Source organism: Perognathus longimembris, chromosome 8, assembly GCF_023159225.1.
Source record: "Perognathus longimembris pacificus isolate PPM17 chromosome 8, ASM2315922v1, whole genome shotgun sequence".
Taxonomy (NCBI): Eukaryota; Metazoa; Chordata; class Mammalia; order Rodentia; family Heteromyidae; genus Perognathus; species Perognathus longimembris.
This window is the reverse complement of record NC_063168.1, coordinates 6,019,075-6,032,366: the sequence shown is the minus strand read 5'-3', so window position 1 is coordinate 6,032,366 and position 13,292 is coordinate 6,019,075. Positions and strand designations below refer to the sequence as shown.

General features: G+C 43.5%; 1 protein-coding gene across 2 annotated transcripts in view; it reads right to left on the bottom strand.

The window, feature by feature from the left end:
* Positions 1-12,522, bottom strand: part of Slc9a2 (solute carrier family 9 member A2) — an 89,391-nt gene extending 76,869 nt beyond the window's left edge. Inside the window, exons 1-2 of one of the 2 annotated variants that reach the window (XM_048352467.1) lie at positions 12,430-12,522; positions 11,146-11,362 (exon numbers count right to left, since the gene is read on the bottom strand). In XM_048352467.1, coding sequence (XP_048208424.1) covers positions 11,146-11,362; positions 12,430-12,444 — 232 coding nt within the window. In that variant the 5' untranslated portion in view covers positions 12,445-12,522. Of the gene's footprint in view, positions 1-11,145; positions 11,777-12,429 lie in introns of those variants that run through there. The other variant, XM_048352466.1, reaches the window with a different exon arrangement.
* Positions 12,523-13,292: the final 770 nt, after the last annotated feature.

The window sequence follows — 13,292 nt, the reverse complement described above, 5'->3', positions numbered from 1 at the left end:
AGCTCCCCATACAATTGTAACTCTTGTGTTTTAGGATTAGGCATTTTAACACCTACATGAGAACAAGAAATCTGGTTTCAGACTACAAAAGGAAGAACCCTTGCATAAATTCCCAAGTCTCAAAGAATTACTTTGTCCTAAATAAATAAATAGGGGGAAAAAAGAGATGTCTGTAGCCAGGGAGAAAGGAAAGGAAACAAGCCAAATCTTTATGGCTTTGGGCCAGGGAGAAACTCACTTATGAAGTATAAAAATCCAGGTTCATGCTACACACTGGTTTAAGGTGTATAATAATACTTAACGTAAAGTAAAGTAAATACTTAAAGTAAAGTAAATACTTAAAGTTAAGCTAAGAAACTAGTACTAAAAATGGATCACTGAAGCTGTAGATTCCAGGTATGGATGCATTCAAAAATGTTATGAGAACAATTTTTAACCCAAGGAAACAGACTCAACCAAATAAATGTCCCCTGGTGTGAGACTATGCTTACCATACAATTACATTCAATGTGAGAGAAAAAGAGCCAACAGGGAACGTGGTCAGAGAGGGGATAAAGATAGATAGATAGATAGATAGATAGATAGATAGATAGATAGATAGATAGATAGACAGATAAATAGATAGATAGATAGATAGATAGATAGATAGATAGATAGATCTGAATCAGCCCCCTGAAACCTAGAAGTCAAAAAATGACTACAAGATGAATATAATTTAAATGAAATAATGAAAAGAGGAGTGAAAATTAAGTCATTAGTAGTAAGTGCAATTAAGTAGAACAGAATGAATAAAATGCAGAGAGACTTGAAAAAGTACCAGAAAGCTTAAATCACAATATAGTTAGGATAAAAAAAAAATCTAATGAATACGGTTCTTACAGATTAGAGATGTACTGAGAGGTATGCAGTAAGTAGGGTAAAAAAATGAATTAAGTAAGAAATAGAGGAAGAAACAGAGAGGGAAAAGGACACAAAAAAATCTAACTACATGGAATTATAATGAGCTCCAACCAATAATTCCCCAGTTATATTTTTATTCAAGAAGTATAAGCAAATTAAGGACATTTCAAATAAAGTAAACACTAAGGCTCTTCCTAAAGTACCTTCTAAAGAATATACTTCAGCCAAAGTGGAACAATCTAGAAGGAAAAACTTGGCAAACATGTTTTCAAACCTATATAAACATTATTTACAGTAAATAACATTTAATTTTGAGGAAAGCAAATACAAACTTTGTATAAATTATAAGGCAGAATCACTTATAATTTTGAAAAAGGCATTTAAAATTAATGAAGTTCAAATATGACTCAAGAAGAGGATAATAACAATAATAAAAACAGCAAATGTTATGCTCCAGGAAATTATTTTAATACCTTACAAGTATTAACCAGTTTATTTTTCACAATATCCTATGCATGACATCTATACTTTTACTATCCTCGTTTTACCACTAACGCAACTGAGACCAGAGAGTTCCTCGAATCATGCCAAACAAAATAGACAGAAAACTATGCATGGGGAGTGACTCTGAGCATGCTGACTTGGCTATTACTATATCAGATATTCATAATAATTGAAGAATAACCTCCAAAAGAGTAGAAACCTAAAAGATAAGAAAAAGTAACCTAGTCGAATACTGCAAGAAAGAAAAATAAATACATCAAAGCACAGTAAATAGCCCAAGTAAATCATTTCTCTCAATACATGTTAACTGCACTTCTGTTTTATAAACTGAAGCAATTTAAAAAAATTAAAAATAGGGGATGGGTGGGGTTGGGAAAGAATGATGAAAGAGGTGACATTGAAAAACTTGTCATAAGATGATGTGTTGAATTGAAACCCCTTTGTACAAATACTTAAAACAATAAAATTATAATAAAAAATTAAATTCAAACATTAAAAAATCCAATTATACACCATTTAATGGAAAATCTAAATAAAAATAATGCAACTGATTTATTAGCAAAGGTAGGAAGACAGATCTGGAAAACACTAATGTGGGAAAGACAGATAAGGAGAATTTATGCCGAACTCCAGATCTACAGCAATAATGATATAAAAAATATCAACCTGGAGGCACAAGAATAGAATTAAAGGAAGAACTCATTCCAAAGATATTGCAATATTAAGTCAGTATGGGCTGAAGAACACAGCATTAAGTCAGGTCCAAAAGAAACTGATAAAAGCATAAATAATTACTATCACAATTCTAATGATTAATGCTATGTAGCCCAGAAACCGACAGATTAAAGTCTCCAAATTCAGGAATATTACTGAAAATTTTAACACAATAATTAAAAACTTATTTCCATGTATATGTTCATAAAAATGCATGTGTACACACATAAAATCCTTATCCAGTGGAGAATGTACATTCCTTTCAAACTAATGTAAGGAATGTACATTCCTTTCAAACTAATGTAAAAGCTGTAGTTTATGGCTAATATGGCTTAGAAGTAGAGTGCTTGCTTTGCATGCATGAAGCCCTGAATTCGATTCCTCAGCACCACATAAGCCCTGAATTCGATTCCTCAGCACCACATAAGCAGAAAAAGCCAGAAGTGGTGCTGTGGCTCAAGTGGTAGAGTGCTGGCCTTGAGCAAAAAGAAGCCAGGGACAGTGCTCAGGCCCTGAGTTCAAGGCCCAGGACTGGAGAAGGAATGAAGGAAGGAAGGAAGGAAAGAAAGAAAGAAAGAAAGGAATAATTAGTACAGGTTTAGGCAAGCCATAGCAGAGCATCACAAGGCCCAATAGCTATACCCTTAGAAACACATAAGATGATGCTAATTGAAATGAACTCCATGTTATGGAAACAAGTGATATATCACAGTTGTAACTACTTTCAACGTCCTATGTGTATGTGTAGTTTCTATTATTGATAATGTTTTGTATCACCTTCCTATGTTTGTACCTACACTATCTCTGTAATCTTATCTGAGTATATTGGAAACCGTGTTTACTGGTATTGGAAGTAGGAAATTCAAAGGGAATACCAAATTCGAGAGACACAGGGTAAAAAAAGAGAAATAACTACAAAAGCAATACTTGCAAAACTGTTTGGTGTAAGTGAACTGAACACCTGGGGGGGGGGGAGGGAAAGGGGGGAAGGGAGGGGGGCATGAGGGACAAGGCAACAAACAGTACAAGAAATGTATCCAATGCCCAACGTATGATACTGTAACCTCTCTGTACGTCAGTTTGATAATAAAAATTTGAGAAAAAAAAAGTTAAGAAAACAAACAAACAAAAAAAAGAACAATAGTGAATAAATGTACATTTTTGTGAATGTAGATATTAGAATACTGGGAAAATTTAAATAAATTTTGGTAGTATCTATCCGGGAATCTTTGAAGGGAACTTTTCTGCCTGGGCTGGCTCTGTACTGCAGTGCTTTGATCTCGACTTCATGCGTAGCCAGGATTATACTCATTAGTCATTGATGACTGACTTATTTATTGAGTTTTTTTAGCGTAGCAAATATGTCATGATATTTTTCAATAAAAATTACACTAAAAGTAAAAAAAAAAAAAAGAAAGAGAGAGAGAGAAAGAAAGAAAGAAAGGAAATCACATATTACGCTACAAAGGATTTCCCAATTAATACTAACAGTTAATATCATACTTATCCAATCCAAATGTAATAAAATTTTTATAAAACTTATAGCCAGAAATCTTCATGCTCATTAACCAAAACATAAAATTCCAAATAATTACTGAGAAAGAATAAAAAATTATGAAAAAATTAAAAATATTAAAAACTAAATGAGAGTGAAATTTCTATATAAAAATCTATATAATGGGACAAATAGAGGACAAAATACGGTATATTTCCAGATTTTATTTTTTATTTTTTGTTCCAGTTTGGGGGCTTGAGCTCAGGGCCTGCCTACGCACTGTCCCTTATTGTTTTTGCTTAAGGTTGGTACTTTACCACCTGAGTTACATCTCAACTTTCAGCTTTTTCCTAGTTAATTGAAGATAAGCATATGACCTCTTTCTGCCCAGCTTCCTTAGAACCAAGATTCTCAGATCTCAGCCTCCTAAGTATCAAGGGTTAATATACAATACTGCTGTTATTCCAGGAAAGATCCATTTGTATCATGAGAATTTCCCTTTAAGAATTTTACTTAGCAATCCCATTTTAGCTCATGACTCATTTCTTTCATTTTATAAGGATCAAACTGATTTTATGGACTTTAATTTGGTGGTTCAGATGAGATTCACCAAGCAGTTATTCTGGAATTCTCAGTGATGCTTTGTAATGAGTTCTTTTTTCTGAACAGCTGTAGTTTGCTACTGAATAGCCAAAATGATAGGATATGCAATTTATATGGAAAGTCATTTTCTTGCAATTTTCTTTCTCTACTATATTCATTATTGTTAGATGCAATAAAGGTTAATTCACTTAAACTTTTAGTATCATAGTAAGTGTTTGTTGTCACTTTGTCTTAAGTGTAGAGCACACCATTGGCTTTGAAATTAACGAACACAAGAAAACACCCATAGCCTGGAGAAAATGTGAAAATAAAATATCTTATTAGAAACCATAATGAGTAAACTATTGAAGCAGTTTTGTACATTTTAACAAGACATATCATTTTAGCATAAATACATGCCACTTTGGAAACTCAGGTTTCCAAACAAAACTGTTGAAATTATATTTACTTTTAGTAGGTTTAAGGGACTAATTACTCCTGTAAGTGTAAAGGAAATCAACTTAGAAAATAAATTAATTCAACAATTAGTGATCCAACCCAAATAAAGTATGACTAAGTACATCAAAATAGTAGGAACAAATACCATTAATAGTAGAAGTCAACTGAAAGCTGTTTGATTATTTATTTGTTTGTTTGTCGGTCATGGGACTTGAACTTGGGATCTGGGCCTTGTCCCTGAGCCCTTTTGCTCAAGACTGGCACTCTACCGCTTTAAGACATAGCCCCACTTCTGGTTTTCTGGTGGTTAATTGAGGTAAGAGGCTCAAGGCCTTTCTGGCATTGGCTGGCTTTGAACCACAAACCTCCCATCTCAGCCTTCATAGTAAATAGAATGACAGGCCTAAGCTACCAGCACCCAGCTGAAAGCTATTTATTTTTTAGATGTAAGATATATTAACTTCTGAAAAATTTAATCAAGAAACACAAGAATGGCTGGGTGCTGGTGGCTTGTGCCTGTAATTCTAGCTACTAAGGAGGTTGAGATCTGAGGATCATAGTTCGAAGCCAGCCCAGGCAGAAAAGTCCCTGTGTGACTGTTACCTCCTATAAAATACTCAAAAAAAGCCAGAAGCATCACTGTGGGGTCAAGTGTTAGAGGGCTAGCTTTGAACACAAGGGGCTCAGGTTCAGTTCCCAGACCCTGAGTTCAAACCCCAGGACTGGAGAAAAAAAAAAAAAAAGGACAAGAATAAAAATATTGGACCAGGCCCTGATTTCAAGACCCAGGACCCACCAGAAAATAAAGAAAAAGAATAGCAAAATACTGGAGCAGGATCTGGTATATAGTCACAGCTAATCAGGTGGTAGAGATGAGGATCAGAGTCCAAGGCTTGCTTGCCGGGGAAGAAAATGTTATGGAGACATATCTCAACAAATAAGCCAGCCTGTTGTCATTCACAGCTATCATTCCAGCGATGTTGAGGTATGTGTAGAGCATTTGGTGTAAGGCAAGCACCAGGTAGAAACATGGAAGATACTATCTGAAAAACAACCGCAGTCAAAAAGCTGAGAGTATGGTTCATGTAGGAGAGTATCTGCCTAGCAAGTGGAAGGCCCTGAGTTCAAAGCCCAGTACTGTCAACATTTGAAGAATACAAATATTAGCAAAGACAATTATTCCGATAAGTTGGAAATCTCCAAAATCATAAAAAATGTATTTCTTCTGATACATGTAAAAACTCTGGAATAAAGATGCCCATCACCAAAATGACTCAAGAAAACAAACAAAAGTCCAACAGAACTGTAAATTAATAAAACAAATTAAATCATTGTTCAGAATCTATCTATATATTCCAAACCGTCCAGTGTACTCAGTTTCATAGGCAAGTGTTTACAACCCTACAAGGAATAGACAATTTTACATGAAATAATCTTTATAAACTTCCTAAAGATTTAGAGCTTTAAGATAGTCACATAAAATTCCATAAGACAAATATTCCATAATGACAAATGCTGTTCTCCTTATTAAAGCTGATAAACCATAATACTTTTAATTGATCAAAAATATCTACCATTATTCTAACAGGCATAAAGGTAGTTTTTCACTGCAGTATAGGGACAAAATTTGAGAATCTGCCTGAGTTACATTTAAAAAGAAATGGGAAAGGCCTTAAAGTCATCCTTCAGAAAGCACATGGGCAATGTCTAGGTGCCTTGGTGTGGGTGGATGGAGTCTTTGGGAGAGAAAGGAATCCAAGCTTTCGGTCTGATGAACACTTGGCACAAGCTGCCACAGCACCTGACGTTGGAAGCCTTTTGAAAGTGAATGAGAGTCAAATAATGAGTGAAGAGCAGGCGTTTCATCCCCTAACCCACTGTAGTCCATAAGCTTCAGGTAAATCAAATAGAAACATACCAAGAGAAACAAACAAAACCCAAGGAAAAGTAGTTTCAGAGATCACGATCTCTGTAGTCAGAGAGATATGTAATTCTTTTGAGTTTCATGTTCCAATTTCAAGGCAATCTGGAGACCAAAGGAGACGTCTTCATGGCCAAATGGTTTCCTGCCTTTCCCTTACAATAATAAGAATGCAATGTGTTTGATTCCCAGAGAGCAGGATGGGGAGAACTGGAAAATTCTGCCCCCTAATCCCAGCTTCAGGACATGAACAGGATGGGGTTATCAGTATGCCTAAGAGAGGCAAACAGACCAGCTGACAAGACATCAAGGTAGTCAAAGGGGCACAAGAGGAATCTCAGGATGGAGGAAGCTGTGGTTTCAAAGGGCAGCCCCCCCCCCCCAGGTGAACCTTGAACCCTGAGCAGAGCTAGAATTCACAGACAAGTTTACTCAGTTGAGAATCAACCACACTGACTAAGGTCACAGGAAAAGAAGCCCAAAGTAGTTTTCAAATATACCAGGAAAAATATTCTCTTCTTAATTCCAGACTGTCAAATTCCATCCCTGAACACAGACAGTATTTATCAGGCAATATGTGTACTTTTATAACTATTAAAAAAAAAACTTAGTAGCTGCTCAAAACATAAATATTCAAAGTGAAAGAATAATAAGAACTCACATGTGTGGGGACCCAAGGAAAAAACAAACTAAGGAAGGTTTCTTGCCAAAACCTTTAAAGCTTTTCCAAGATGGACTAAATTTACTATGCTCTATTATTTGTTTTGTTAAGTACTTCGCATACACATGCATATCTTCATTTCCATCATCACCATCCCTTCAGGAAGTTGTATAACTACAAAACTGCTTTAAAAAAACAGAATAATTAATAAGTTAATATCCTCTGATAACCATATAAAACAATGGCAAGTAAAGCTGAATTTTTCAATGTTTTTCCCAAAAAAGTGTTCCCTATCTTCTACGTATCATATTTCTAAGATTACAATGTGTTGCAATCTATAAAACTGGTTATAACTTCACCGTCAGCCATTATTTAAACCTCCTACAAATGTTATTGGAAGCTTCCACTTTGGGCAACCTGTTCATCCTTGTATAGATTAATCACTGGCCAAGTTTCTCCATGTTCTCTGGGACAGGTAAGTTCAGGAACACGAGGTACTTGAATAAAAGCACCCCCAACGAACTCGTAGCATGCTACTTGGTTTGGCATTTATTTGGGTTTCCTCATAGCTTCACATTCCCCTACAAAGTTCCAGTCATCCTCCTTCCCAAATGTAAGTAACTTAGGACATGTAAGTTACCCCCATATGTCAGTTTTTCCAAGACGAAAGTTAGAACGTCAAGGTCCCCATCTCTGCTTAATCATCCATGAACACAGCACCAGGCCAGTCTTGCTCAAAGCTAAGATCTCTGAGGCCCTTGGGTGGGGGAGGAGTTAGAATAAAGGGCTGGGAATTTCTGACATGTGCAGGTTTCTCCAGGTGAAGAATCAAGAAAGAGTTGGACTATGAATCAAACAGCCAGGTATGATATGTTGTGCTTGTAATCCCAGCTACTAGGGTGGTGGTAGGAGGATCAGTCTTAAACCAACCCCGAGCAAAAGTAAGAGACCAATGAAACAAAACAAACTAAAAGCAAAAGAGCTGTTGTGATGGCTTCAGGGGTGAAGTACTTGCCTGACAAGCTCAGGGTCCTGAGTTCGAATTCTATTACCACAGAAAAAGGGAAAGGAAGAGTACAATGAATGGCCAAGGACTATCCTTTTAAGATTCTAATGCTACACTTTTTGCCCCATGATCTATACTCTTCAAATTACCCCTGAGCATCTGCAACTGGCTACTCAGACTGCTGTCTGGATAGCACGCACGAACATCTGTGTTACCATTTCTGCACTGCTCAGAATCAAGAAGGAAAAAGACAGAGAGAGGGGAACCAGAGACATAGAACTCAAGAAAGGATGTGAGTTCAGTAGGAATGATATCCACTGTCAAACACAACAGTGGTAAGACAAGAACTGTAACAAGGAAAAAAGGGGACCAGGGTATTAAACACATCTTGGCTAAGAAAGCTCCTAATAGGTAGATAAATATAACTGTGGTATCTGATGCACACAAGTATGAACATCCTTGAACAAAATACCACACAATTAAAAGATGACTAGAACATCACCAGGAGAGAGAGAGAACAGGTGTACAAAGGTCATCCTTCCACTAAAAACTCTTCAAAATGGCTGAGACTGAGACAGAAAGGAAGAGAAACACAGGGTTGGCCCATGGCATGGAAAAGAGTTTGGAATGCCAAGTCCAGCTATGCAGTCACTGCCACTCCTGCGCCAGGACCATTGCCACTAACGATGACAATTGTGTCCTGCTCCCTTCTTGCAGTGTCCTAGAATGTTGGACATAACTATCCTCATTCACTCTCACAAGGGAACAAGCCTCCAGGGCAGACACAAAGATAAGAGAGACCTCAGACAGGCCTGGCTGGAAGCTCTGGCTCACCACCTGGGCAGATCTCAATGTCCTGCTATACAAAACAGAACCAGTCATCCCTACCCGGGATGGAGGCTGTGAAAATGACGGATAATGAACTTAAGTGCCTACTAGCGACTGTAATTAGTGTAACTAATCTGGCTAAAATAATCAGGAGTGAAGAACAGAAGAAAGGGTAGGAATAGAAAAAGCAACAGAGATACAATAATAGAAAGTGGGTACCAACGCGACCTTGGAGGGACAGACAGCATGACAGGAGACAGACTAAGTGTATTTAGCTCCCAGTCTTATGTTTCAGCTTCCACCTGAGAATGTAAAGGCTTACACTCCCTACAGGGAAGGTGTGCTGGGAGACCACATGAAGATGCAGCATCTGAGTTTGTTGTTGGAGGCCACAGGTTTATGCATATGCTTGATAGATGACTATTTAGGAGGGACTAAAACACTCACCAGACAGCACCATGCCAAAGCAAGGCAATTACAGCCTTTGAAGTCATTAAATAGCATGGTGCTCCTTTGTTCTCCAATATAATCTAATTAATTTAATCAGACATTGAAGTGTGCCTTATGCTTCCCTCCCCCAACCTGCACCCTCTTAGAAAATGATCATCTCCACCTTCTCTTTTCTTTTCTTTTTTTCTTTTTTGCAATCCCCCTCTAATTTATGTCTTTGTTTATTCCTCTCTGGAACATTGTTCCCTGTCATCTCCAACTGGCCAGATCTTGGTCATCCTTGAAAAGCCAGCTTCTACACTTCCTCTCTTCAGGAGGTGATCCTTGCCCCCCCCCCCCTTTCCAGGACACCCTATCAAGCCTTTTGAACTTCATGCCCATCTGGTTCTTTCCGGTGAGCTTAGCCCAGGTGCCCCTCCCACTGATCAATACTCCCCCGCCCTAGGATGACAGGCAGTGTGTCTTTTCCTCCTTTACTGAAAACTGCCTCCCTTCAGGAGGGAAATGCCTGCAACAACGGGGTACCATGCCTGCTTTTGAGCTTACCCTTGTAACTTTCCTTGAGCATTACAACAGCAGTGGACACGTTACAAAAAGGAAAGCCTTACAGTTGCAAACTAAAAGTCACATACAGCTCCATGATCATAATGGGATGGCCGAAAAGTGATGGGGAAAACAGCACCCAAGTTTTGTGCCTTCCGACAAAGAGTTAAAGATGTCTTGCTGGGGATAGTGGGTGTTGACCAATGAGAGGGGGAAGGGAGAAAGGAAAGCACGCTTTGGGGTGAAGACCATCAACTTCTCTCCTATAGCTGGATTACATACATGAAACCAGCATCGTGGAATTCACCTTCAAAAGAACAAGGAGGAAGCCGGGAGACAAGAAAGAGTATGTGGGGAGTGAATATAATCAAAAGATATTCTACCCCTATATAGAAAGATCACAATAAAACGGTGCAATGGATATGTGCTAATTTCGAAAAAAAAATCAGCACAGACCCCCAACCCCCCCACACTTTTTTTTTTTAAATGCTGGTGTTAGAAGTGGGTCCAATACTTTTAAATGGGTATCGGCCTCGCTGGCCCCAGTCACCTCTAGAGACAATACTTGCTCAAGGGTGACAACCCAGGAGGCAGGCGGGAGAGACACAGCTCCGGCTGCAGTGCGGGCACTGGGGTGTCCTGGGGCTGGACCCCGCACTCGATTCGTCGGGGGCCCGCCAGGCGCCGTGTCACACCCCGGGAACTCTTTCTGGCAGCGCCTGGGGCTTTGGAGCATAGCCGCCCTGGCTGGCTTGTCCCTGCCCTGTGCGGGACTCCCCAGCCTCCAGACTTTCTCCTCTGCGCATGGGTCTCTCTGAACTGTCAAACTTGGAGTCCGGGGCACAAGTCAGGAGCAAATGCTACGTCTCTATTGTCTCATCCTTGGGGGAGAATTTCAAGGCCATGGTCCACTTAGAGTCAGAGTAGGAAACACTGTCTGCTCAGGACTCTCAGTGACTGGCAGAAGCTGCTGGGTCGCCGGGTCTTCAGCCAGGGTGAAGCGGGCACCATCGCCCGGGAGATCAAGTCACCCCCTGGGTCACCACCGGACGTCCCCAACCCCGAGGGTGCAGCTCGCTTACCGATCTTGGCCAGCGAGGCCAGCAGGATCCACAGCGTGATCTCGAAGGGGATTTGCACGTGGGGGTAGTCCAGGGTGAACACGGGCAGCCGACTTTCCTCGAACGGCGTGGTTCCCGGGGCCACCACGCTGGCGGGGCTCGGGGGGTGGGAGCTGGTGCCCCCGGCCCTGGGCGCGTCCAGCAGGGTCTCGGCCAGGGTGCCCGGCGGCCCCGCCACCTGCAGGAGCAGCAGCAGCAGCGGCATCAGCGGCGGGAGCGACGCCCGCAGGCTCGGCCCGGTGCCCGCGGGGGCCATGGGGTCGGCGCTGGGTGCGGACGCGGAGCCGGGCGCTGGGCCCTGGGCGTCCTCAGCGCATCGCGGGGAGCCGGACGGACGGACAGCCCAAGTGGCCGGGGCGGGATCTCCGCGGGCAGCGGGCTGGGTCTCCGCCGCGCCGGGCTGCGGTCGGGAAGGGCACGCGCGGCCCCCGGGAGGCCCCCCCTCCCCCCGGTGCGGAGCCCGCGCTGCGCTCAGCCGCCCTCCGCGGCCCGCCGCCCGCCCATGCCGGGTCCGCGGCTCGCGGGCCGCAAGCTGCAGGCCCTGCCCGGGGCGGCCCGCGGGCGGGCGGGCGGGCGGGGACGGCGGCGGGGGCGGGGCGGGCGCGGCGCCCGGGGCTGCGGGCGGGGACCGGGAAACGACCTGGGCACCGCGCACCTGCCGGAGCCCGCGGGCCGCCCCGGGCCGGAGAGGCCACCGGGCGGGGGAGGGGGGGGCGGGGGGGGGCGATCGCTGCGCTCCCTCCTCGCCCACGCCGCGTGCCAAGGCCTGGCCCCCCCTCCCCTCCCCTCCCGCCCCCGGAGCCGAGCGGCGGTGGTGGAATCGCGGCGCGGCGCGCACGGTGACCGGAGCTGTCCCCGCCCCGGAGGCCACGCTGGGCGTCCGTCCAGGGAAGGGACCGGCGCGACCCACGCGTCGCGCCCTGCCCCCAGCCACCCTGCAGGTTCCTGCGAGGAGACGCCCGCAGGCAGGCGCCGCGGCCCCCTCCAACACAGGCGGCCCCGGGCAAGGTGGAATATCGGGGTGCCGTCACCCCAATTCTGGACCCGGCCCAGGCCAGACAGTCTGCTGCGGAGCTGTTCCCAAAGTTGAGGGGAGGCCGCCTCGCGCGCCCCTGGGCGGACAGCGCCCATGCCCGGCGGGGACCTCCCCCCCCCGCGCCCCCCCCCCGGGTCCGAAGGCAGCCTTCCCCGGCCCCCCGGGGGTCCCCGATCGCTGGGCCCGCCCGCCCGCCCGCCCCAGCTCACCGAAAAGCAAAACATCTCGTCTCCTTGGCGGCTTAGAGGTGAACATGTCCGAGGGCATCCGAAATGGAATTAGTTCATGGGAAACCAGTGATTTGCCCAGCTCCCCGTCACTCGCTCCGCGCCGCCAAGTACAGGACCGGCCGGCCGGCTGCGGCTTGCAGAGGGGAGGGAAGGGAGCGGATTCTCCCGGTCCCCGCCGCCTTCCCCTCCTGCGCACCGAACCTTCCCCAGGGGGCCGCGCACTTCACTGGCTGGAACCGCACCGGCCCGGCGGCCTCGCCACCAGAAACGAAGGAAACGCACCAGCCCCGACCCGATGCCCCTCAATTAGCTGAAACAATTTCCCCTTTCACAGCTCTGAGACAGAAGAACGCGCTTCTCTGTTTCCCCGTCGTACACCTTGGGGACAGACTTTCTCAACCTTCCAACAGAGAACCTGTTAAGACCGCAGGAAAGGGCGCACATAGTTATTTTTTAAAAAATAAAATAAAATCTTCCTGAATTATTTTTTTTAAAAGGAACTCCATCGCCTCTGAGCCCTAAAAATCATGCAGGAAATGAGAATGAGACTCAGAGAGGATACAGAATAAGTTCGTTAATATTGTTTAAACAGTCAGCTTTCTTCAAGTGTGGAATAGAATTCATTTTAAAGATATTTTTGACTTAAAAAGGACCACTGGCCTGGTTGCCAGTGACTCATACCTGTTATCATAGCTACAATGGAGGCTGCGATCTGAGGATCATGGTTCAAAGCCAGCCCAGAGAAAAAAGTTCATGAGATTCTTAGCTCAGATTAAGTGCCAAAAGGCCTAAGATGGAGCTATGGTTCAAATGGTAGCTTCTTGAGCAAAAATGCTAAGGGA